Below are 26,854 nucleotides of genomic sequence, written 5' to 3'. Positions count from 1 at the left end.
GATCAAGGATTGGGGGAAGAACGTTGGGTCGAGAATGAATGTTCCTGGGTCTAATCTTTGGACACAAGTTAATTTGGGCCCCAGTCTCTTTAGCACGGAATGGTTGCCTTTATTTCTGACCTGCCAAGACACTCGGATTTCATCTGTTTGGAGTTATCAGAGGGACGGACCTTAGCAAGGAATAGGGGACATTTCCAAGTCCTGCGTCACCAAGGACTGATTCCTCTCCTGCTCCCTGACATTTGTCTGTCCCTTCAGTGAGCATTTCTGAGCACCTATGAAGAATTAAACATTCTGCTTTCTCAGGGAATAGCTAGGCAAGTACGCTGACTGGACCAGCCTTTGACCGTCCCGGTCCCTGTAGAATCCTCAATGTCATCTGGAAAAACACAGCCCATTTGTCAACCGGGGCTCTCGTGTCAGCGAGCGTTGTCCCTGGGCCCAGCTGCTATGTTTATCCTACACACTATCCTTCCCACACTTGGGGGCCTTTGAGGATCCAGATTAGCCTCATGCCTTGATGCCTTGCCCCACTGTAAAGGAATAATAAAGGAACCTCTGCAAAGGAGTGCCCTGGGTGTGCCCATCTATCGCTTCCCTTGTGGATGTGAACGTATCTGCTCACTGAGAGGGCAAGTGTGGTCCATAATCCTTCATGGGAGGAAGTGTGAAAGGGACTTTTGTGGTGAGTGATGAGCTGACCATCACTGCCCCTGGCCTGGGGTTGCAACCAGGAAGTGGCCACAGCTGTGCTGAGGAGTTAAGAAAGGGGGAGGGGGCACTGCACGGTTGTGCATCGCCCAAGCAATTTGGTCCAGTGACAGACGCTACCCACATGTGCATCACCAAGGGCAATTTGGTCTAATGACAAAAAGATGCTGTCCACAGTCACCCCTTACAGAGCGGCAGCTGGCCCATGCTTACTGGAAAGCCAGGCAGTTTGAGCAGCAGGAAGACAGTACATTGTTGGAAGAGCGTGCAAAATAGCCTCCTTCTTTGGCTCTCAAACCTAAGGAGAAACCTGGCCTGATCAAGGAATTCAGACTCCTAAAGGAACAATGTTGAATGTTTTTTGGCTTTTATTTAGGTGTTTCTCTTAGTTTTTGAGACAGAGTCTCACCGTGGAGCCCTGTCTGGCCTTGAATCCTTGATCTTCCGGCCTATGCCTTCCAGTGCTGGGATTGTAGGTGTGTGCCACTGTGCCCAGGTTAGACCAGTGTTTTGTTTTTGTCATCATACTAGGTATGGTGAAATGTCAAATAATAGAAATAAGAAATAAAAAGCCTCTCTTTCCATGACTCAGCACATTTCCACTAGTATCCTCTTGCATAAACCAGTGACTGTGCAAAGGCGAGCGGCCTCCTTTTAGGGGGAAGGAGGTTGAAGCATGAGAAGCCTGAGAGGTTTAGAGCCCAAGTGTGTGCAGTAGGTGGCAGAGGCTGGATTCCCTCGGACCTGGCTGAGGTATTCACTGTGGACTGTGGAAGGGCCCATCAACCCTAGCACTGAAGTGGGACCTTCTCCAGAGTCAGTGGTACTAACATTCCTTCACCACATCCCAGACCCCTAAGATTTGCCTACGTGGGTCCCTTGACATGTGACCACTCTTAAGCGGTCAAGTGATGTAAGGGTCTTTTTAAAGAAGGGAATGGCAGCGATGTTCACGTTTTGAATGTTCCCCTCACGTTTATGTGACTATGAATACTTAAGTGGGGAATTAGGATTCTGTAGATTGTTACCTTGTCGTTAAATACTGAATCTATTCTCCTGTGTCACCAAGTGTGGTCTTTAAGGATGCCTCAGTCCTCCCTAACTCCTTCATTGGTTTCCTTTCAGATCATCACGGGGGAATTCTACCGGATCTATTACCTCAAGGAGAAGTCCCGATCCACCATTCAGAACCCATATGTGGCCGCTCTCTATAAGCAAGTGGGATGCTTCCTTTTCGGCTGTGCCATCAGCCAGTCCTTCACAGACATTGCCAAAGTGTCCATCGGGCGCCTGAGGCCTCACTTCCTCAGCGTCTGTGATCCTGATTTCAGTCAGATCAATTGCTCCGAGGGCTACATTCAGAACTACAAGTGCCGAGGAGAAGACAGCAAAGTACAGGAGGCCAGGTAGGGCACTGCCCCCACACAGACACAGCAGATATCCATCTTGACACAGTGCAGTTTGGAGAGCGCCTACTGAACACCCTAGGTTCTGGGCTCCGGTGTAGATGAGAGAGAAGGCATCGTACCTACTCTTGAAGAGCTCACAGCCAAATGACTGAGACAGATGTGTAAATAAATCATGGCACAGCAGTGGTAAACCCATTCATTCATTCTCTTGTCTATTTATGTGTGCCTGCTACGTTCCAGGCATGTACCAAAGCACTACCGAGGGTGCGAAAATTAATGAGATTCCATGCCTGCTGTCAAGGTCAGAGTCTAGAATGGGAGACAGACAAGTGAATACTGGGGGTGTGAACCCCTGTGAATATCGTCCTTTCATGTGCTTTCTCTTGTTTTTGCAGGAAATCCTTCTTCTCGGGCCACGCCTCCTTCTCCATGTTCACGATGCTGTATCTGGTGGTAAGTTTCTATCCTCTGACGGGAGCAGAGCTCAATCCTAGTTTATCCCCTTAGCCGTCTCTGAGGACATAGTTCATGGGAAATCCTTGGGGAAAACAAAAGATGAGCCGGGAACATTAAGTTTCATCAGAGCTCAATACTGCCTCAACAGAAGACCCATTCCTTTCTCAGCTTTTTCTAATTTTCAGATTAAAAATACCGTTCACCCTGCTGTGAGGTAGAGACTGTGGGTTCACTTTGAATCTATAGAGCACTCACTAGAAGGTACTTGAGTGTTTATGGTGCAAGCACTACTTTCTGGAAGGCCGAGGACACCTTTGTTACAGATAGCACACTATAGTGGGAGAAGAGAATCCGGGCGAATGTCAAGTTTACAGTAGCACCAGCAGTGCTGTTCAGATTCAAGGGTTCCAATCCCAGTGATCCCCGGCATTGGTCACCGCATGGGTTTGTGTCCATAACTGTATGGATACTGTATGGGGCAAGCCTACGGGGGTCAGAATCAGATCTCTTCCACCCTTTCCCAGGTTTCAGGGACTGAACTGAGGTCACCAGGATTGCTTCTGTTGCCAAGTAGCGAGTGCCTTTACCCTCTGACCCATCTCTCTGGCCTTCCTCATCTCCCTTGCTGAGAGCGATTTGGCTTTTTACAAAATAACTTCCGTGCCCAGGAGGATGTGTGTGAAGTGCAAAATGCATATTCCTGTTTCCTGGATCCGGAGACAGTAAGAAGTGTGTCTGAGTTCACTTGCCTTGGGGGCAGAGATGTGATTTGGGTTCACACGATGGTCTTGTCCGGCAGCCGGCTTCCTTGGACATGCGCATGGTGCAGGTGGGCGGCCTCCACCGCTCCAGTTGCCTGGTGGACAACAGGCTGCTCACTTCCCTTTGTCAGTTAAACGTGGCCTTCCCTGCTGTTCCTCACTTTATGAGTGAGATCTGGAGCAAAAGCACTTCCTGCATTCAGCTGCTCGGTGGAGTTCAGATGGAGAAGGTGCACAGAGTTCAGACGTAGCCCCAGAGAGTGTTAGCTGTTTGGAAAAAAAGAACATTTTGATTTCAACTTACTTAAGAAACATAATTAGGAGTTGGAAAAAAAACAACTGAGTTTGTTTTTATTTTGCTTTTCCTCTTCTCTCTTCCAAGTTCAGAGGCCTCTGGCTTCCCATTACCCAGGATGCAGTGCTAGAGGGTGGGCCCCAACCTATAAAATCATCTGACCTGGCTCTCACTTATTCTTGCACAGCGCTCCCCCTCTTCTTTTCCTTTGCTTGTTTTTGTTTTGCTCTTAGAAAGGATAATTTAGCAGATATTTAGGGTTTCTGTTCCATGTGTGTATTTTACCAGGGCTGGAAGCAATTTCACAAATGTAATTTCAGTATTTCGTGGAAGTGCCTAGGAGAATTGTGTGTGTTCATTTGCCCCTTGATGTCCCTTCATTTTATTCCAAGAGAAAAATACCGAGTTCTTTTGAAGCCAGCACTGGGTAGGGTGTCCTTTGCAGTGACCCGGAAGGTGTGTGCTGTGTTTGGGATGCAGGTCTGAGGGGCCTGCTATGTGCCAGGCACTGTGTGTATAGCCCACAACAACCCGCTTGCTTCTCTTTGTAGCTTAGAGGCTTGGCTTTGATTTTCTTGTTTGTGAAACAGGCTCGAATCTGAGACGTTAATAAGGACATTGTGCAGTCAGGAAAAACACAGAAAAGGGACTTGAAGGGTGGCCATCCCCAGTGGGTTCTGTGGCCTCTTCTTCTCGTTGTGTTAGCTACAAAAAGATGGAAACAAACCTTTTGGGAAAGTAGCATAAGGCATGTGAGCATTAGACCTAATTTCAGTCCCGCGCGAAGGGAAAGACACCAGCCCTCCTGTCTCCGCTCTAGCTATGGTCACAGAGGGGAGTCTGTACAGAGGATGACTGAGGGAGGAATTCGTTGTCATTGAAGATCTATTTGTATCTCTGTGAGGGAGGGGGTAGAGAAAGGGAGACAGAAAGGAGAGTGAGGGATGGATGGATGGACAGATGGACAGATAAATTGATGTTAAGCCCATGTTTCCTGGTATATTTTCACATATGCACACACACATACACACACACACCCGCACACATGCACACACACACATACAGGGACACATGCACAAACCCCATCTGATTACATACACAGCACAGGATCTTAGGAACGTGTGTAAGAATGCACACATTCAATGTTCATTCCTTGAAAACACCATACATGCAGAAGCACACACATGAACATAGATATATACACCCCCACACACAAAGTTATCTGCCTTAAAGCAACCTCAGAAGCAAAAGGCTGAAAAAGAGAGCTGTGTTCATCTCCTGAACTAGGTTTTGTGTGGTATTTCACAGAAATCCCAGTCTTTCTAATGTCTCATGTGCAAAACTTTCTCAAGGAAGTTTGAAGTGTGATACCCTGAGGGAGGATGGAAATCCTGTGATCAGCCATACAAGCCCTTCAGCCCTCCTCCACTGCTTTTATGGTGGACTTCAGGAAGTGCCAGAGTTAGCCATGGATCCTGGCCTACCCCCAAAACCCTGAACTTTTCTAACAGCCTGGGATCCACGGCTTTGTTAAAGCATCAGGGAGAGTCATTTGTAAACTAGCCGAGCTCAGTGCTGACTGCTTTTGCCCCTAGAATAAGACAGACGTGGACTCTGCTCCGACTCTGCCCATCACTGGTTGTGAACTATGAGTGAGATACTTGCCTCAGTGTTTCCATCTGTAAAATGGAGACTGTCGTGTGTATCTTATAGACCGGTTGCCGCCATTCTGATCGGGTCCTCCTTTCTCCGTCTGGCAAACGAAAACAAACAAACAAAAAAGAGTAGGAACCAGTTCTGTTTACCACTCAGTCTGCGTGTTTCTATTTTAAAGAATTGTAAAGTCCTCTATGTTCTGAAAAAGAGGAAGGGAAGCCCTGGGGGCCAAACCTCTGCCCGTGTAGCCATGGTGTTCAAACACAGGGACTGACTGGAAACACCAGGCATCATCCCCACTGTGGGCCTGTCAGCTTCAGCTATCCACAGCAGCTTCCACAGCTTTGAAGGGCCCTCCAAATTGGGTTTGGATTTGCAAAATGGATGGCTTAGAATAAACCATGGCCCAAACCCCAAATTATCTCTGAGCATGGAAGCTTAAGGATGAGGTTAAGGACCGCTAGAGATTGATGCAGACGCTAATAAAACAAACAAAACAACAGCATGTAGGAGCGCACAGTCTGCTTCCTACCTCTGGGCCACTAGGTCCCAAGGGACCACATCTAGATTGGCCCTTTGCCTCCATCTTCCAGGTATGAGGACAGTATGGTTATCTGGATAAAACCGCACCACCAAGGCACACACCAGTTTTTGTAGTTCACCTGTTATCTCCACTGTGGTACCAGGTTCTTTGATGCCCACTAGGGCTCCTGAGGTGCATCAGACCTGAGCCTCGCCCCTTCAGCATTTGTCAGATATTTAGTGAGTGCCTGTTCTGCACCAAGTGCCCCGATAGGAGTAGGAAGACGGAACTATGTGAGGCCTGGTCACATGGTTCAGACAGAGGGCCAGGAAGACAGACAGATAATAGCATGGGCCCTTGGGCACCAGGGCTGGGGAGATGAGAGGTTTTATTATGGCTGTTTGGAATCGTGATGGGGTTGATCCTGTGAAGCCCGGAGGAACCTGAGGAACCCACAGTACACAGAAGCACACACACACAAACACACACACACACACACACATACCACGCCTCCTGCCTCTAGAGTGTCAGGTGTCCAGTACAGTACTGCGGCAGGGACTAGAGAGCACATGTGGTAACTGATCACTAACCTCTGGGATCACGAGCCCCGTCTCGCCCTTCTGCAGTGCCTGTAGGCTGCAGCAGGTTTCTACCCTGCAAGCTCCTCCCTGCGAGGCAGCCCCTTGCCCTTCGCCTTGGTCAGGTCTCCTTCTCAGAGAAGCCTTCCCTGACTACTACCCTGTTGAAAATAGATAGCCTCACCACCATTCCTAGCCGTTGCTGTGCCCGTTCACATGCTTAACAAGAATTCAGTGAATGGGCGATGAATGAACGAGCCTTAGATGACCCTCAGGTCATTTGACGTCACAGTTCTATACCCTCTTCTATTCAATGCATCCCACTTAGGGATTATCGAGAGCCCACGTGGCCGACGGGCAAGGCTTCAACCACTTTGCTGAACCCTTTACCCATTGGCTTTCTCTGTACTGCCCCGTGAGAAATGTTTATATGTCATAGGATCTGTTGGGTACCAAGGAAACAGGGAAGTGGCTGACCTCTGATGGCCACATTCTCCAGGCTGTGGCCGTTAGTCATTGAGGTTTTGTTCAGCGTTTGGAATCCCAGAACATAGGGTCTAGGGTGCCCATGAGGCATTCCCACAGATCCTGGGAGAACATGTTCCAACCTCTCATTGGAACATGATTGCTGTTTTGAGGGGGGAGGGGGACATAAACCACTGTACCAGATGTTTTTCCTTTCTACTTCATTCCATCTGTCTATTCATCCACACATTTGTGAGCACTTGTTGTGAGCCAGGACCTCTGCGAGTACCTGGAAACACCAAAAATGCTCGTAATTTTGTGGAGGAAAACCATAAAACCATATAGCTGTGACAGAATCGGCGAAGCTCCCTGATTCAGGCTGAGAGTGGATGGAGCACAGAGGAAAGGGCCATTAGCTCTGCTGATTAAGTGAGCTCAGAGACTCCCAAGCCTGTGCCTTCCACTCACATATACATACAGTGTGTCTGCCTTTGAGACGTGAGCCTTTATAAGCATGTGAGACAGGTACAGTAGAGGAACCCGGAGCTCCTGGAACTGGTCCTGAGTGACAACTGTATCACTCCTTGGGATTTTTTTTTCCTCTCCGAAGACTGAAGAGAGCAAGACTTGGTGTAAAGCAGCAATTTCCCACAAAGACCAGAGGCCATTGGGTTTCTGATCGCAGATTCAGAAAGGCGCTTTGTGTGTGTAGGGGTGGGGGGAGGTTCTGTTTAATTCAGAGCTCCCTCCCTGTTGCCTTGAGCGATGTGGACTCTTCTGCCTCAGTGTCTTTCTTCACCTGGTATCCACCTGCCATGATGATTGTGGGTTGCAGGTAATTAAGCATCGAGCTCACTGTCTAACTCAGTACTTGGCAGAACGGTCACTTCCTTTCCTCCCCTTGATAGTGATGGAAAATGAGGTTTGATTTTCTGGAAAGGAAGAAAGTGTCAGGTAAAAAAAAAAAAAAATTCTTTTGTCTCCCAAGCAGTTAAATAATAACTCTACAGAGGGAAACTCTGGTTTACATCATGCGGCCTTCTGCCAAGCACAGGAGCCAGGGCCAGGGGTTAGCCAAGGAGGAGACTGAAGAGCAAGAAAGTTTCTCACTCTGGGTGTGGCTGACCTATCCTGCCTCCCAGAGCATGGTAAGGGACCTGAGGAGGACAAACTGCCTTTTCTCTCTTAAGTCACCTGTCCCGAGAGCAATGGAAAGGAAGGGAGAGAACTGTGCGGACCTGTTTCACCAGTATGCAAATCACGGAGTGAAACACAAATGACTTAGCAAGAATTAGAGACTCACACCCTGGAGGCTCGCACCCAGGTAGACAGCAACTGGCTGGAATTCAGTATAAGGAGGTCCTGTGGGAATTCCAACTCTGGAGGACCCTAGCTAGGACTGGGGAGAGCGCTCCATTTATGGGTTCCCTATGCATTCCCCTGGGGAGGGAGGCAGACACACACCTTTTATTCTTATCTTCCTCACACCCCCAGCCAGCAGTTCTGATTTAGCAACCAGAAGCAGTCTTAGCACCAGCAAGAAAAATTGTTGGGACACAGGGATATTGTTATTTCTGTTACTTTTAATTAATTTCATTAATAATGTGTCTTTCCAATTTTAAACACGATGCACACCTGTAGCATTTTTTTTTTAATGAGCCCCTCTCAGGCTATACACAAGACATGGGACTTCAGAAAAGCAGAATGACTCAGCCGGGCTCACGTGTGGAATCTCATTCTCACAGCAGAGCTGTGCTCTTGCAAGGCACTCATCACACTGTTCATCACAGTGTCCCAGTAATGCTTAGCCTGTGGGTTCTGAGCACCAAATTCTTTAGTTCAGAATCCTTCACATGGAGAAACAAACACAGGCACCAGATGTCAGGGGCAGGTTGGATGTGGTCTGGGTAACTACCTGTTTTTGTCTAGCTTTCCTCATTCTTTTCCTAAGCAACATTTGTTGTGGTGGTGGTGGTGGTGGTAGTGTGGTGGTGGTGTGGTGGTGGTGTGGTGGTGGTGTGGTGGTGGTGGTGGTGTGGTGGTGGTGGTGGTGGTGTGGTGGTGGTGGTGGTGGTGGTTGTTTTGGAGTGCTGAGGTCCTTGCTGAGCTCCTTCAGGGTCTCCCTGATACTGGGAAAATCTTTTGGTTCAGGATCATGCTTAGCAGTGATATGCCAACAACTTTACTGTCCTCTTCTTGCGTAGCCTGGACCTGTACCATGAACTGGGAATGAGTGGGGCCTCCAGAATTGCTTACAGCTCCTCAGCTCCAGGATAGAGAACCTCTCAAGGCTAGAACCGCAGTCTTGGGTTGGCTCTTGTGAACTGGGCTAGGCTCCAGGAAGATGCCATCCAGTTAGTGGTAGAGCCGGTAGGTGTGCCACGAAGCCTACTGCCCACTGGCATTGCCTAACTAACTTCAGATCAAAAGCAGCCACTGGGTGGAAGGTCACTGCACAAGGTCTTTCTTTAATAATTTATTGGTTTTGGAAAGATTGCCACAGTCACTGAATAACCCATATGTCAAGGCAAAGGATGTCTCCATCGTGGACATCAGGGTCATTCCTGACCACGAGCCCATTGCTCCACAGTGTTCCGATTCCTGATGGATACAGAAGCAGTGCTGGCTGCTGGCTGTCATTCCCAGTCCCTGTGAGGAATTCTTTTCCCATGGCCACTACTCCGGTCTCATTCATAAGCACTCCCTCCTCTCTTCCTGGAGCTATTCTGATGCCTGTCTCCTCCCTGAGTTCCGCTCCTGTATGAGATTTTTCTTTTCTGGAGCCCCAGCCTGAAGCCTCTGAGTCAGTGGCAGGGGAGATGTAGCCTTGTCCGGTTGGGAAGCCCACCCTTCCTCTGCCCCGCCCTGGCTTCCAAGGCCTGTGACCTAAGTGGGCAGGCAGCAAGCAAGGGAAGGGTGGGACCCTGCACAAGTGCCTTCCAAGGTCTGTAGATTATTTTCAGTGAAGGAAACTGAAAAATCTTAGAGCCCCTTAAAGAAAACTGGTTAAAGAATAAAATCTTTTTTTTGCATTCTAAATATTCCTTTTTAATCATTTTATTTATAAGCATAAAAGCTTGTACTTACTGAGTTGTTCGTTGTGCTATGCCCTCTGTGTAGCCCACCAACCATACTGCAGCCTCTCAGACAATGGTTACCACTCTCCTTCACCTGAGAGGAAACGGAGGCTCCCGAGGGCTTACTGATTAAAACCTGCACTCTTTCTGTTGTTATCCACCCCTGTCCTGCCCATCACCAACAGTAGCTGAAGAAGGCAAACTGGTGTGGGCACACGGAATGCCCATTCTTCCTTGACCTTGTTCTCGGTTGCTGAGAGACCATTCCCGTGCCCATGGTGAAAGAGACACTGTAGTCCAGGCAGGTCTCAAACTCACAATCTACCTACCTGGGCTGTGGGCTTAGATTATAGATACTATGCTGGACTAAGGGTAGGATCTATTGGTTCATCATATCAACGTATTGCAGCATAAACAGGGAGTAGCCCATGGCCAAAGGCTTTAGAGTCACTGTGACATTTACACCGCCTACACTCCTTACAAAGCATCTACATTTTTTTTTTCATCAAACTGAGCGCTTTATTTAAAACCAATTTTCATAATTCCCAATGTTTTTGTTTTCCTTCAAACAGGTAGATATATTCTCTAAAATAAGTAGTTTCCGGCTAAATGGGTCTTTTCCCCTGCAGGACTCAAAGCCTTCGATGATTTTATATTAAGGACTGGTATAAGTGCATCCTCCAATCTTGTCAGACCTTTCGTATTGCATGGAATACAGCTCAAGAGAAAGTGGTCTGCCTAACAAAAGGCAGGTGCCCTGGCTTGACCCCCAAGACCCTCTGCGGCCATATTTCTCCTTATACCTCATGTAGCCACGGCCCTCACCAGTCTCCCTTAACATCCATTAAAACGTCTTCTATCTGGATGGTTCAAGTCCAGCATCCTTTGCCTGTGGCAATGACCCTAGCCACCCTCCAACTTCTTCCTTTAATGGTGTCTATTCAACAAACCAATACAGTTACTGCTCCCATGACTGACTGTATCCGGAGTGGTGACGACTTCCCATTTCTTTGTCATTAGCACCTGCTGTCACATCTGCCAGTCCACAGATCTGTTCTTTGGGATTTTTTTTTTTATCTTGAGAATGAAATTTCTAGTTTTATTCTCCAAGTATTCCAGGATGTGCATCAAATTCTAATCGAATTTACACACTCACTATTCTTATAAATGAAGATTCTAGCTCTATTCAACGGACCCTTCATGCCCCCTTGTTTCAGGAGGAAGTTTTGGGTACATTCATTGGTATTAATTGTCTTCGCCTTTGGGATGGTGGTGTGTGGGGGTTTTGTGGTTTGGTTTTTAGTTTTAGATTTTTAACTGGTTATCTATGGCTGATAGGTGAGAAAGCGATTGATTTAAAAAAAAGAAAAGAATTAGCAGCCATCAACAGTGTATCCTCTTACTAGTTTTTCTTCCAGCACTTCTAGATTTTCTGTTACTCTCATTGGGTTGAAATAATGGTAGAGTCACCTGCTGTTTTCTGTGGGTGGCTCTGTATTTTCCATGTAGCTGAGGGTTCTATCCTAGACGTAGTTCCCGCACAGCCCAAGGGCCTCTGGGATCGTTCATTCTCTATCCCCTCAGCCTGGCTCCCTGGCTCTTGGCTTGCTCCTTCCTGACCACCAAAAGAAAAGTGTCCCATTGTCTCTAGAAGGGAGGTCTGACCTTTGCCCCCACCTCTGGTCTGCCTTGTGCCTAGCAGCCCCTCCTTCTGCTCTTCCTTGTCCTGGCCTCTCCCCTGCTTTGATTTGTAGTCGGAAGTTCCCCCTTGTTCCTCTTGATTCTTCCCTCACATTTCCCAAGTTCCCACAGGAACCTGGGAAGTAGGTTGTGCCCAGAGGTTAAAGCGGAAACTCTAGCAAGATAACTCCAGAAGGGACAATACCCAGTTGACGTCATTTCAGTTCTCCTTGGGCCAGAGGTAGTGTTTGAGTTGGGTTTTTTTCCTTGTCTTTTTCTTCTATCTTTCTTCAGGATTACTCTTCTTCCTACCCAGTGCAGTATCTGTCAACCTTGCCCTTGAACGTTCTCTGGCATTGTCTGACTGGTTTACACTTCCTCCTTTGGATAATTCAAAATCCAGGTTCCTACGGGTGACTTGGAAACTTCTCTTGGATAGAGTTGCTTTCTTTCAAAACAGAAACATCCCCCTTGTTGAGATGTCAGAGAGCATACGCAAAGCATCATCAGTATGTCCTTGCTGTTGCAGTGAATTGCTGGTCCCTACAAACTAGGCAGCTGTAATCCCGGAGAAAACTCACAAACGTGTGAATCAATCCCACGCCAAAACCTTTGCTGCCCTTGGTTACTGTTCCCTAAGTCCTATAGATCCAGAAGATAAGAGGAAAATCACATTTATTAAATGCTTACTGTGTGCCTAGCATTATGTAAAAAACATTCATAGGTGCTGTCTTACTCAGGTCCCCTTAGCTTATCTCTGAAAAGAAAATCAAATTTTTATGCTCTGGAAACTAAAGGTCAGCATTTACCTGTGGGGTGTCATGCATTTACCAAGTTAAGTGCTCTGTCCACAGTATATCACACCACATCTAGATGGATCCATTTGCAAGAAACGTAGAACACGCTAGCCAAGTGTTCTGATGTCTGTGAATGGGAAGCCACTTACCGTGTCCTTTGTCTCTTTCCCTCAGCTTTATCTACAGGCCCGCTTCACCTGGCGTGGGGCCCGGCTCCTCCGCCCCCTCCTGCAGTTCACTTTGCTCATGATGGCCTTCTACACGGGATTGTCACGTGTATCTGACTACAAACACCATCCTAGCGATGTCCTGGCAGGATTTGCCCAAGGAGCTCTGGTGGCCTGCTGCATAGTAAGTAGCCCTTTGTCCTTGGCACTCATACAGAGCCCTGAACTGATGCTTGTTAAATGTTTCCAGCCCAGTGACTAAAGCAGTTGAATCTTCATTGCTAGTAGTCTCTTCTTAGTGTCCCAAGAGCCTCAGGCTCCAGGATCTCATCAGTAGATGGCAATTGTCTGGTAGGTCCTGTGAATCCTCTTCTCCGTAAGCACAAAGTTTTGGCTTGTAGACTGCTGTAATCAGAAGACAGCTTAGATATTGTCCACTCATTCTGTATATGACCACAGCAGACTGGAAAGTTGCACAAGCACACATGTGAGTGCTTTCGCGGAATGACAGTCCCCTGACACAGCCTGCATTGGTGGGACGCTAGTTAGTCAATGCCTGTTCTCCACTTCTTGGGAATCTCTACCCTCTGTGGTGATCTCCAGGAACTGTGCCAACTGTAGAACTGGAGGTGTGCTGCAGGAGGAGTCCTCCCCTGACCCAGGACCTTGCATATCATCAAAACTCCATAGAGACTGAACTTGGGGTGGGCATATGTTGGCTTCCCCCAAAACAGATAGATTGCTTTTTCACATGCTTCATCCTGATTCCCAATGAAGGTGGGGTCGGGCTTTCCACTTCCCTGAGCCTCCATCCCCCTGCCTTTCCTGCAGTCCAGATGTTGCTGTGCACAGACTTTGGTATTAAGCTTTCTTAAGCCCTTCTTTGAGGTGCTCTCCCCCATCCCATAGAAAGTCCTGAGAGCAATGTAGGACCACAGAGGACACATGGCTGGGGCCTCAGCAGGTTGGCAAAGGTCAGACACTGTATGGTCAGCAACACAGACACTATGTGAAGGTGCTCAAAGTAGACACTGGTAAAAGAAGAATCTCTCTCTCTCTCTCTCTCTCTCTCTCTCTCTCTCTCTCTCTCTCTCTCTTATGCTCCCTCTGTCTCTCTCTCTGTCTCTGTCTCTCCCTCTCTCTGTCTCTCTCTGTCTCTGTCTGTCTGTCTCTCTGTGTGTGTGTGTGTGTGTGTGTGTGTGTGTGTGTGTGTGTGTTTCCAGAAGACAGAAAGCGAATCAGAGGAGCCAATTGTTACCCAGAACAACTGTCACCCTCCAGCTTGTCCCTTGGTGCCTGGCCCTTTAGTATTCGATGACAGTGGGGGATGGGTATTTGCAGGAAGGGTAACCCTTTTGCTTGCCTATGCCCTCCTGGACTTTGCTCTCAGCAGGAGGCCAGCCCCAGGGGCCTGCTGCTAGGCATCTGCTTGAGAGAGAGCTCCACTGCCCTAATTGAAGTCTCCCTTACCCCCAATTTAAAAAATTAAAAGGTGTGGGGATCGGTCCTGGCCTTCCTCTTCGTTCATACTACATCTCCAGAGCTCTGGCCATGAGCAATTAGACAGAAAGGAGAATGAAAGCTCATTTTCCAGGAGGAGCTCTGTGAGTTTGCCATTATCCTGTGTGTCTCTGACACAGTGTGGGCTGAGAGGTTGAACCTAGAGTCTGTAAAGTGCCTGCTGTTTGCTGGCACCTCTGTGGATATTTTGCCCTGTGACTTCTTTTAGGCACATGGCGCCACTGCACACATGAGGCAACTGAGGCTTGAAGAGGAGATGACTTCGGTCACCCCAGGCCAAAGAGCCTCTCTGACATTGACTCACAGCCAATGCCCTCTGTGCTTAGTGCTAGGGGAAGGACACCAGACACCAGGCCAGCCAGATCTACCTCAGGCAGAAATTGTGTAGACAGCTGTTTTAAAGAGTGTCGTGTAAGTGTTTTGTAGGGACCTTCCCAAGCCTTGGGCTGATCCGGTTAGCCTTTTGAGTCTGGAACTTTCTTTTCACCAAGGAGACAGTTTGGGAAAAGGTGACAGAAATCTTACCCTGTCTTTTGCCCTTCTACCTGTCAACATAGGGTGACAGGGACTCATTAATCTTTGGGGAGGGGGGGAGGTTGTTTGTTTGTTTGTTTGTTTTTGTTGTTGTTTTTTGGTTTTTTGTTGTTGTTGTTGTTGTTGTTTTCTGATACTGAACTCCACCAGGTACATAACCAGGACCTCCTGGTCCCACTAGCCTGGAAGCACAGCACTGAGGGATTTGTTTTGCTTAAACAGGCCCGGGCAGAGAAGTCTCTGGAAGCTGTGGCTGACTTACTCAGTGTGAGAGTTTGGGAATGCTCAGCAGGGAGAAAGGAAGCCAGTGTGTTCTTTCCTACTGAGAGATGCCTGATTGTGTGGTCCTGGTTTTGATTACAAGGAAAGACAGACGCAAAGCTCCAGCTGCTGCACTGAGTCAGACGCTGGACCTCAAGGAGGTGTCTGGTGAGGACACTGAGTGTCCAGGCCCCACACTGGCTTGAGAGAGCGTTTGTTTGCTTTGTAGGGTTTCAGCTCTGTCACCTCTCGTGTGCGATGGAGTCTCCATGTTCTGGGCTGTCTCCAACCTCTGCTTTGCTTATGCTATATGACAGAGCTATCCCATAAGATCAGAGTCCTGAGGAAAACGAGTGTTCTTCTCACATGTGAATGGGATATATTTGTGATATTTATTTCCTTAATATTATTGTATTTTTGAGACAGGACCCTACTATGTATCCCTGACTGGCCTGGAACTCATTATGTAGACCAGGCTTGCCTCATGCTCACATGGAGAGCTACCTGCCCCTGTCTCCTGAGTGCAGAGATTAAAGGTGGGTGTCAATGACACCTGTGGAGTGTCCACTGTCTGTGGCAAATGTTTTCACTGAAGATGAGAACACAGGAGTCAAGGATTAAGGCACACAGAGAAAATGTAGAGAAGCCAGAGCTGACTCCTAACACACAAAGCCAACACTCTAAGCCCTCCCGTCCCCTTCCCCTCACCTGCAGGCATGCCAACTTCTTATTTTATGACACTGAGTCCTTGCCCTAGATAGCTTCCTGCTCCTTTTGATAGAGTTCAGTCCAGTTCATCTCTGATGAACCCTCTTGTATGAGTCGCCCGTGGCTGCTGTAACAAGTAAGCCTAACCTACAGTACAGACGTTTTTCTTTACGTTCCAGGAGTCAGGAATCAAAATTAAGTCTCTGTGGGCTACAATCAAGATGTGAAGAGGCCAAAGGGAGAGTTTTCTTGCCTTTTATAGCTAGCTACCTGTGTTCTTGGTACACGGCCTCTCCCCCTGCCTGCTCCTCCTCAAGCTTTTGATTACATTTATAACCCGGAGTCATGTGTCCATTTCCACGGCCATCCCTTACCTCAGGTGTGAGGTGGTATCATTACAGATCTGGAGACATTTGAGGGACCAGTGTTCACCTTGCCATACCACCCCAGTCCCTGAAACTAGAACTTCCCAGCTTTCTTCTAGTGTCCCCCCAGATCCCAGTGCTTTACTCTGCCATGGCTCTGGCCGCCTCTGCTCATGCGTCTGTCTGCTCAACTAGATGGCCAGTGCCTTAATACAGAATCCATAGCTTAATTTTGTGATTATTCTGGGTGTGCGGTGTCATAGCCGACATTCATCGGTGGTTGATCACTACTGGGGCAATCATGAAGCATGAACTGGCTGTGGTCGTGGGTGGGATTTCCCCTCTGAGCATCAGCTCTTTATCTGCCAGTTAAGCTTGAAAGCCTTGCAGCCCGTCGTCCATCTTTTTGCACACAAGTTATTCGGTGGGGCAGTGTGTGTGTCCCTAAGCTGGGCCTGCTCCTTCAGGTGGAGCAATCTCCCCCTATCTCCAATGCCTTAAATTTGGGGCTCACCCTTAAGCACCCCTCCTCCAATGGTTCAGTAAGTTACCCTAATCATGGATCAGCTCCTGCATGGCCTTGGACAGCAAGCTGACAGCCAGCACTTTCATCCAAGTCTGAGGAGGTTGGCTTTGTCACAGCGAGCAGATTCGTCTAGACAAAGTGGCATGCCCAGGGAGAGTGAGTTCAGTCTGCCCACTCACGAATGCTTTCCAGAAAGGGAACCTGATGAAATGCAGTCTACGCTAAGCCTTCAACTCAGCACGGGTGCTAGACCTCAGTCAGACAGGGCAGCACACCAAGGCACACCTTTGTAGGATGGGGACAGAGGAACAAAGCAGAAGGCCACAGCCCAGACACACCCAGAACACAGAAGAGGAGACATTCCCAGACAAACATGTGTTATCTTTGATTTGCAGAGACCAGACCCCAGGTGCACTGGACAGACAGCCACATGCCACTTCACAAACCCTTGTTCTTCCTACCTGCGCAGCTCTGCAGCTCCCCCTACCAAAGAGTCAAACCTATACCTGGATTCAACCAGGCAGTGGGACAGAGGGGCGGACATCGGTTCATTTCCTGTCTGGTGACAACTTGCATATCTGGTCACCTCCTAACTGACCCTCTAACAGATGGTAAATTAGGGGGGCTTTGGGAGGGGTCATAGGAGGGCCAGGCCCCATGGCTACGGGTTCAGCAGAGGAAGCAGCTGCTCCCAAGTTTTATAAACACACAGCAGTCTTTCCTGGTTTTCTCTTCCTGGGGGTGTGGCCCCCACTAGCAGTTGCTCTTTTGTGCCTGCTATCTTCCTCCAGGATGCAGGGAAGGGCGAGGGCGTTCTTTGTCTCTGCCCCAGAGCAGTGACCTTGGGAAGAGTGAGGGGCAAGAATGCTCATGTGAGGAAGAGCTAGGCCATGACAGCCTTGTGAGAGGAAGCTCTGTGAGGAGAGGCCAGCACACGCCCGGGTCCACACAGAGTCAGAACCAATTCCAGGTTCTTTGTGTTGTTCCAGGGGTTTAAACAGCAGCATCAAGCATACATTCTATCCCTGGAATTTGTAAGACTATTTCCTCTTCTAGTAGGAGATTCCCACCTGTTCCCTCTGGATGTATCCAGTGTTGCCTGAGTCCAGAGGGGTGGAAGAAATGATACCCACATCCCCTGAGCTAATGTCTCATCTTCCTGCAAAAGTCTCACAGTGATGCCCAAAGTTGACCTCGGTACCTAGTTCCCCACTGTCAGGTAGGCGGCAGTGTGGATGTGGCGGGGAAAGGAATCCAACGCATAAATCAGGAGATGGTAACAGTAACTTTATAGCACCCCATAGTTTTCAAAGTCCATTAAGAATCTCCTTTTTTTGTTCCTTTGCTGAGAGGGAGGAGAGGAAGCCGAGACCTAGAGGAGGCAGTCGTCTCTTGCTGCTTGCGTGTTAGTCGGCATGTTGGTGGGTCCTGTCTAACATTTTCTAGTTTATCTTTTTAAATGCTAATGGCGACCCACTGGCTGCTCTTGTAACTTACTAACGGCATCTCAGTGGTGTGGTGGGAGCCAATTTGGACATGAGCAAGTCCAGGAGATGGGCCCGGGTGCAAGGGCCAAGAATCGAACTCTACTCTTTTGCAAGGACACCAAGTGCTCTTTTTCTCCCCTTAACTTTTAAGTTTTATTTTATGTGCATGAGTATTTTGCCTGCATGTGTGTTGTGTACTGCATGGGTTCTTGGTACCCTGAGAGGACAGGAGCTGTCAGATCCCCTGGAACTGGAGGGCAATTGTGGGTGCTGAGCACTGAACCTGGGTCCCCAGAAAAAGAGCAAGCACTCTTAACTGCTGAGCCATCTCTCCAGTCCTGTTTTGTTGTTGTTGCTGTTGTTGATTTTTAGTACCAGTTGTACACAAATACAAGGCCAAGTAGGTGACTAGAAAACATGTTCAATTCTGGACTGCAGCAAGACAAACAAGGTTGTAATTGCCTGCTGATCACTACAATGTAGCATGCTCCTAGCCCATCGCTTTCCTTCTCAGATGCACCAGGCTAACACTCAACACAGACACTGGCTAATTCACCCTGCCAGCAGTCACCGAAAGCCTTTTATTGAGGTCAAAAAGCAATGACTACAAATGAGTAACTCCCCTGGAGTCAAAAGACTAGGCTGCCAAAGATTCTCTGTCACCCTTACACAGTACTTACTGTCTCTAGGCCAGGAGGATGCATGCGTCAGTTCCTGGGGCTTTCTTCTCCAAAGGGTCTTTACTGAGTCTGAGAGATGGCTCTGTGTGGTACACTGAAAGGAAATCCCTAGGCCAAGGCACACTTCTGCAAGTGTAGGCAGAAGAGAGGCAACTCTGGTGTCTGCAGTCACCCAGGAGGTGGCCAGCTTCTATCGAGGGCTGCAACTTCTGGCTGCTAATGACTCAACACAGTCCTTGCCCTGGAGTAGCCCGCAGTCTAGAAAGGGAAGCATGATAGAGCATTTAAAGGATCACACCTCAAAGCCTGTGTTGTAACAGCAAAATGGGAGGTTATTAACAGTGCAGTATGAGGGACAAATGGGGTTGCGGGGGCAACTCTGGTGGGAGACGTTATGGTGGTTCACGCCATGGAGGCGAAGGAACTACTGTCAAGGATACAAGCTGCAAAGCCCTGAGGATGGTGTGGAGGGTGTGACCCTCTCCATTGCCCTCCCATACTGTCCACTGCTATTCTCTTAGCTTTAGTCTATACCACAGATGGCCACAATGTTGGGTAAAATGCACATTCCAGGCCACCCGCAGATCCTCAGATGTCTGCTCCCTTGAGAAACTTCCAGGTGATTCTGAAGTAGGAGGGTTAAAAGACTGCATTCAGCAAAATCCCTGACCAGCCAGACAACTCTTCTCTTGCTTTTATGTTATCTGTCCCATGCTGGCATGGAGACTCAGTGGGGTTTCTGAAAGTCTCAATGTGGGTGTGATTCCTATCTTCAAGGGGCTCACTTGCATAGGCTGGGGAGTTGAAACCCTCAAGGATTCCTGAGCACTGCAAGTCCAGTTTGCTGTCACTATGTGCTCGGAGCCAAATGCCTTTGCAAAGTTTGCTGACTAAGCCACCCGCTGCAGTGGAAGCAGAAGCTGGGCTGATGGCCTACGACTTCTGGTTTCTGGTCTGTGTGGGTCTTAGTGATCTCGTGCTGAGCAACATCCTAGCAGTAGGGGGCTGTGTGCCTTAGGGATGGCTAGCATCCCACAGCAGGTGAAGACTCATGATGAGACATCAAAAACAGACTTTTCCTAATGTGCTGACTCACTCCTCAAGGTAGCGAAGCTCTAGAAATTATAGGCCTTTGCAAGTAGATCCCATCTGCTCAGCTCAGTAACAAGCTTGAGTGTACACCTGCATATGCACATATGCATATATATGTATATCTCGTATATGTATATGTGCATGTATATATGTGTATTTACACACACATATACACACTTTTATTACATACATAGCATAAACTGGCTTTAAACTTGATCCTTCTGCCTCAGTCTTCTTAGTGTTGAGTTTGAAGACATGGACCTACCTTTCTTCTTTTGTTAGTTCTTTTTTGCCTTCCCACTTAAGGAACAGAGAAAATAAGTAATTTTTCTATAACTAGGCACTGAATATACCACCCACTGATGATGGCTACCACTCAGTGTCTCCCTTGTTGTCAGGTACTATCCCACATTTGTACCCTGAAACTCCCTGAGATAGGGATTGTGTCCCCAATAGTGGCAAGACTGGGATTTGAAGTACAAGCCCATTTACTTTTGACCAGTACCTCTGGTTGGTGGGAAGTAGCAGGGAGGCAATGACCAGGGAGCAGTGCAAAGCAGGCATTTCAAGGGGCCTCACACTGTGAGCTTCTTATCTCTTCATCGCAAGTAGGATTCCTAGAGCCTCCTTGTTTGTGTGTAGTCTTGCTGCTGAAGGAAGGGTGACATTGTCCAGGGTGTTTGTGTAAGTAAATCATCTTCCGCCCTTGCATCCGATCGCAGAAGGGCCAAACATTGGAACTGAGCAGTAGGTCAGAATCACTTCCCTGAGACAATACCTTGGGGAGCCAAGATATTAGAAGGCTGAAGAAAGCACCCCAACAAAAGCACCCCGATTTTAAGAGTTCTCGTGATAACCAGTGCTGGGGTTTATGGAGTTGAAACAGAACTAGAAGAAAGCCAGCACTTCCTCCAAAGTCCACACTTCACACCTCTGTCAGCTGAAATCTCATCATCCGCGTCTCAGAACCCACCTCCTTGTTTTCACTGCCCTCCTAGACACTGGGATCCCTTTTTCAGTCACACTGCCCGCCCTGGCGGCTCCTCCTGTTTAGATATGACCTGCTAGCGTCTCAGATGCCCTTTCTTCCAGTGTGATGTTTCGCAATGATTTCTGGGATCCAAAGATGTCTCGGGGTTGGGGATTTAGCTCAGTGCTAGAGCGCTTGCCTAGCAAGCGCAAGGCCCTGGGATTGGTCCTCAGCTCCCGGGGGTGGGGGGGGGAGGCTCACTGCCCAAAGATCAGGTCCTCTTCTTTCCAGCCTCACTGACCTCTCTGCCTTAGCCCTACTGAGCTTCCTTCAATTCCTAAACATTCTGGCTTTAACTTCTAAGACTTTTCAGGCCATGATCTCTGCCTATAATTGCTTTTCTGCCATTCAACCCCTGGCCACCACCCCCTGAGTCTTCAAAGCCAAGCTCAAATATCCATGTGCAGAGCCAGCCTTCTAAGGCCCGTTCTCAACCCATCATGTTTAGGTTAAATGCCACATCCTCTGTGCTTTCTTCTATTATGGTCCTTAAAGCAGAGTATTGTTGGAGCCAGTGAGCCCCTCAGCTGATAAAGAAAACTGCCACTGGCCTGACAAGCTCAACTTGATACCTGGGACCCACACAGTAGGAGAGAACCAAGTCCCACAAGTTGTCCATTAGCCTCAACACGAATGCTGTAGTATGCACATGCTTGTACACACGGACACAGAGTAAAGAAGTAAAGTATATTCTAACGTGTTGTAACCACAATATTATAGAGTTGGCTATTTACCTGACTCTTCCCCCACCTCCACCCCACCCCATTGATCTCTGAGCTCCTGCAGATTGAAGAATTGTCATATTAGTGTTCTGGGACTTAATACACGCTAAGAGTTTAATGAGTGTTTATTGATTATATTCATTCTCTCCTCTCAAAAATTGTTAGTTTATAAAATTCCAAGAATCAGAATGAAATTGAAGGAAAGTGTTCCGGGCAGTGTGATCTAGACCTCTTCTTTGGGGGCCGGTCTTTGGGGGATCTCATTTTTTCACTCCTGGAGACTTTACATCTTGTTCATTCTTTGAGATAGCAGAGGAGTTGTAGAACAGGGCTCAGTTGGAAGTGAGTTTTTCTTGTGTCCAGCCACAGATCTGAATCTGGGCAGAGCTTTCCCGAGCTGGGACTTCGTCTTCTCTTTCTGGGTGGGGAATCATCTTCAGTAGGAAGTGGATTGCTCCAAGCCAAGAGTCTTCTGATGGTTGGTTCTCTTTGGGTTCTGCTGTTCAACTGTCAGGAAGATTGAACCCTGTTCAAGTCTTGACAAGACCATGTTTCCTGATTCACAAAAAGTGTTCGTGTAGCCTCAAGCCATGCCAAAGCCAAAGTGCAGCTATAGGTACAATGCTAGGTATGGCTCAAGTTTTCATGGTGTCATTTAGCTGGGTGCTTGTAGCATTTGAATATGAGCCCCCACTCCCACCTCCCATAGTGTTCAGTTGTGTATGCACTTGTGGTCCAAAGCCACAATGCTTGCTTCCCAGAAAGTAGAGAACATTTTAAATTCAACGAAAACACTGGGTACCTGACGTCTACACAGACAAATTAAGTATTATAGGCAATGTAAGAAGGAGCTGGAGTAACCTCAGGAAGCAAATCTTTGTAAACATGAGGACACGTGGTTTAGTCTAGCTCCACTCACCATGCTCCAGTCTGGAGCATTAAGGAAAAAAAACCCACATCTTATCAAACTTTATTCCACACGTACAAGCCTTTTGAGACCATTCAGGAAACAGAAATATTAAACTCATAGTGGGCATGAGCCCCATTGACCAAGACTGAGAGATGACCGTTTGTGAGAAGAGGAACCATTCTCTTCTGTATTTGCCCATAGTAGATAGAAATACAGGAAGGAATCTGGGCAAAGTTCTCTCTAAGTCAGGGCTTTGAGAGTAATCTCACAGCGAAGGAAGTAGAGGTGAGAGCCACCGGCAGAGACATTGATCTCTTCCTGAATACAAAGCTATTCAGGATGAGATGAAAAGAGCCTAATTTTCAGGTAGAGAATTGGCTACTGTCTCTGCGCCTGCCAGGTGCTAACATCAGTCTAGTGCAGCATGGCGAGGGGTGGGAGGGCTTGAGGTAAGAGAGATGAAAAGCCCAGACACTGAGCAGATGGAACTTTGGCCTCCTGTGTTAACGTCTACTAGGGATGCTTGCAGTTTTCTTCCCACATGTGTAGGGGACCCCAGTAGGGGAGCCTCAAGCCCCCAGCAGGTGGTAAACAGGTGCTTTTTAATACCCACTCCACACACCGGAGCTTGACTCTGCCTAGAAGACAAAACTTTCTGTACCATGAAAAGGAGCAAAGTTTAGCTTTTTCCTTGACTCATTCAGTGACACTAAAACTGTACATTTTTAAGGGGGTTACATTTTGGGGCCAATACTTCATTCTAGTAGCATAGAAATAGCATAGCTCTCTCACACTCTTTCTCTAGCAAAAACAATTGAAATGGTTGATTTGGTACTATATGTACAAAATGGTACAAAGGACTTGGCAGTAACTCACAGGACTAGTGAACACATTTATCTTGAGGACAGCCAGTCTGTTTTTTTTTTTTTTTTTTAATTGAATATTTTTTTTTATTTACATTTCAAATGTTATCCCCTTTCACCCCACCTAATCACTCACCCGATTCCTGTCTCCCCGTCCTGACATTCCCCTACACTGGGGGGAGGGGGGGTGTCCAGCCTTAGCAGGACCAAGGGCTTCTCCTCCCTTTGGTGCCCAACAGGGCCATCCTCTGCTACATATGCAGCTGGAGCCATGGGTCTGTCCACACGTACTCTTTGGATGCCAGTCTATCCTCTTACAATTCTTACAGCTCTCTGTGATTTATGTGTAATGTAGAACGAACACTATGAACTAATGAAACTAGTTCAGCAAATAGTCCAAGGCCTAACTGCAGCCAGGGCTTGGCTTCTAGAGACTTAGTTTAGCAAATTCTAATTAAGAACTATATTTTCATAGTAAGTGGTCAGAATGAAGTCACAGTGCCTGGTAGGCAATGCAAAACCAGTTGCAGCTCAGAAATTCAAAGACACAGAGAAGTGTGTGTGTGTGTCTGTGTCTGTGTCTGTCTGTCTGTCTGGCAGATCAGGCTGTTAGGCTTCATACCCGCTAGAAAGGCACCACTGAGCCATGTCCCCAGACAGGATCTTTGTGTATTTCAATCCCAGTAGGAACCCAGTCGTGTATTCCCAATTAAACTACCGATAGCTGCCAATCACAATGGATTATTTGGTACAAACCCCTTCTGTTGCCGAATCTCTGGGGTAGATCCTGCATGCTTGCTTTGCTCCCTCATGGGAAGCCAACTCTTCTTGCTCCAGTAGCTAATCAGGTTCTTGACTCTTTCATCAGAAGCGCTCTCAGACCAGCAACCACGTCTGAGCCATCTTGCAAGTGGGTGTTTTGTAAATGTTTCCCAATCATTATGAGAACGACTCGGGAAGGTCACATGCTGGGGAGGAGGAAGAATGCTGGGAATGAGGGCAGGAGGTTTGTCCACTGACCTTTCTTCCCAGTAAGCTGCTGACTCTCAGTGTTAAGACTGAGGCTTCTTGACTCCTGCCCTGCCCCGCCCCCCTTCTCAAATGGTTGATATCCTGGGGCTTTCAGGAAAGTGTGGTCACGTGGCTCCTCCTTGCTCCAACTCCTGCTGATCAGAGTTTGTATTGGCTCCTCTCACTTCAGGTCCTGCTCTGGATTCCTTTGTAAGAAAAGGGAAAGTAGTGTGGATTAATAACTGAGCGCTTCCCTTGTGAGCCACTTAGCTGTCATGACGCGTTGGCCTTGAGAAATCAGAAATGATAAGTTGAAGATTCAAAGTACTGACTAAAAAGTCTATAAAAGTAGGGTTTGCTCTTTCGCAGCCCAGACTAGTCATTGCCTCAGTTTCCTGTCTGCCCAGTGATTGTTGTATGATCTTCATGTGCCTCCTCCCCGAGTAAAACGCTGTGATCTGGGCCCTCTTTGCCAAGTGTCTGTCTGTTGCACCTCCTGCCTGTTCCTAGGCCCTACTAAGCATTTACTGATTTGCATCTCTGATTTGTGCCCTAGGTGTTCTTCGTGTCTGACCTCTTCAAGACTAAGACGACCCTCTCACTGCCTGCCCCCGCGATCAGGAGAGAGATCCTGTCTCCTGTAGACATCATCGACAGGAGCAATCACCACAACATGGTGTAGGTGCTGCGGCCTCCAGAGCACTTTCTCTGAAGCGACTGCTTGACAGCATGTCCCTGCTGCTCTCCAATCTCATCAGACAGTAGAATGTAGGGAAAAGCTTTTTGCCCGATGGATTTTGAAAACATTTAAAGAAAAAAAAAAAGCCTTACCTTGTGGCCTTCCAAAATAGGTTGTTTGCCTGTGTGGAGACAACAGTGCCGGAGTCCTGAGTGCTGGCTGCACAGCTGGCTAAGTGTTCATGTTCTAGTGAGCACGGGCTTGTCAGGAGCAAAACACTAGGATAATTGAGCAGAGGCTGTGGTCACCTTTTGTGACCCGAGAAATCCCAGGCCAGAATAGCTGGGGCGCTTATGTAGCACGCAAGGCCTGAACCAGCCCCGAACCAGCCCCTCTGCCTGCCCCACTCTACTGTGACTTTGATTCAAGGAAGTTTTTGCGCTTTGAAATACCGGGAATGAGCACACAGTTTTTCAGTCGAGGGATCAGATCCTGAATCCAAACCCCACGTCCTGAGGCCTCTGTCATCTCTCCATCCCCAGGCTAACAACCACAGTCCCCTCACTTTTAGAGATTAGGAGACCCTTTGTGGAAGAGTGAACTTCACAAATAGCACAAGTTCAGAAGACATGTAGGGTGTCTTCTCACACACCACACTGTGACGCACGCGGAACTGCCATTGCGGGGTCAATCACCAGGCACTTGCACGTGTAGAAACCCGTAGACTTTGGTTACTGCTATATCCCCCTTGAGATCCTTGCTGGGTGCCTACCAGGATTTCATGTGAGGGCCAGGGATGCATAGGCATGGCCAACCTTTGGTGGATCAAAAGAGCCTCAGTAGAGAGACAGGGAGGGAGGGAGAGGGCAGAATGAAAAAAAAGTGAACCAATTCTTTTGGCTCCTTGGATTTAGAGAGAGCCAGGGTAGCAGACAGTCTCATGCCCAAAAGGTTACCCTTCCAGATAAGGGAGCTCCAAGGGTCTTTGCAGGAGTTGATCTTGCTGTGTAAAGCACTGTTGTCGCAGGGTTGACCCCTGGGACAGTTCTTGGTGGGTTCTGCTGGGCAGAACACATGGGTTAAATCTGTGTAGAGAGTTTTCCTCATACTCTATCCACAAGTGTCCTTCCAAGCAAGGTCCCACGCTAGCCAGTAGACAAGGTCCCTTCTACTGAACCTCCAAGGAAAAGAAGAAGGAAAAGAAAAAGTGCTTTTCAAATCTTTCAAAGGGCTACATGTAACCATATGGATCAACCACATGCATATCCTCCCAAACTCCGTCCTTTCATTTCAACATATAGCAAGCTATGATTTTATATATAAATATTATATAAATAATGTATAAAACATTAAAAGTTAACTATGTAAGATATTATTTCTGAAACAATGTTAGTCACACCCACTATGATTATAAACTGTGTCTCGACCTGTGTTATTTACTTTAGCTGCTTAAAGGAGCATTGAGGTTTTTTGGTTTTTTGTTGTTTTTTTGTTTTTTTTTTAATCTCAACTAAAGATATCATAGTTCTGTGGTAGCCATTGTTTTACAATGAAATAACTGCAACTAGAGGGAAAAAGAACTGTATAAAAACATTAAATTGTCAGTATTTTTGTAAGGTTCCGTTTTGTAAAGAGAATAATATTCAAACACTTTTGTGGCATACAAAGTGAAAAATGTGTATCTGAGAAACTAAACATGTATTAAATGTGCTTTTTAAAATAAAAGCTCATAACATGACTGACCACTGGTGCCTGCACTGTTTCAGGGATGTTTCTTTGGGGTCTGTGGAAAGGAGGATGGGGTACTGCAGCAGGGCCTCTTGCGTGGGCTTACCTTAATGGGGCACCAGCCCTTGGTTTTTAGTGGCTGTGGCAGAGGCAGGAGGTAGA

At 47.7% G+C, this 26,854-nt stretch overlaps 1 protein-coding gene across 1 annotated transcript in view; it reads left to right on the top strand.

Moving 5' to 3' along the window:
- Plpp3 (phospholipid phosphatase 3) overlaps positions 1-26,706 on the top strand; it is a 75,134-nt gene extending 48,428 nt beyond the window's left edge. The window contains exons 3-6 of the mRNA XM_032901190.1: positions 1,837-2,117; positions 2,516-2,573; positions 12,583-12,759; positions 24,842-26,706. Coding sequence (XP_032757081.1) covers positions 1,837-2,117; positions 2,516-2,573; positions 12,583-12,759; positions 24,842-24,967 — 642 coding nt within the window. The 3' untranslated portion in view covers positions 24,968-26,706. The remainder of the gene's footprint in view (positions 1-1,836; positions 2,118-2,515; positions 2,574-12,582; positions 12,760-24,841) is intronic.
- Positions 26,707-26,854: the final 148 nt, after the last annotated feature.

This window comes from Rattus rattus, chromosome 1, assembly GCF_011064425.1.
Source record: "Rattus rattus isolate New Zealand chromosome 1, Rrattus_CSIRO_v1, whole genome shotgun sequence".
NCBI lineage: Eukaryota > Metazoa > Chordata > Mammalia > Rodentia > Muridae > Rattus > Rattus rattus.
Note: the sequence above shows the minus strand (reverse complement) of the source record. Positions and strands in the feature narration are given on the sequence as shown.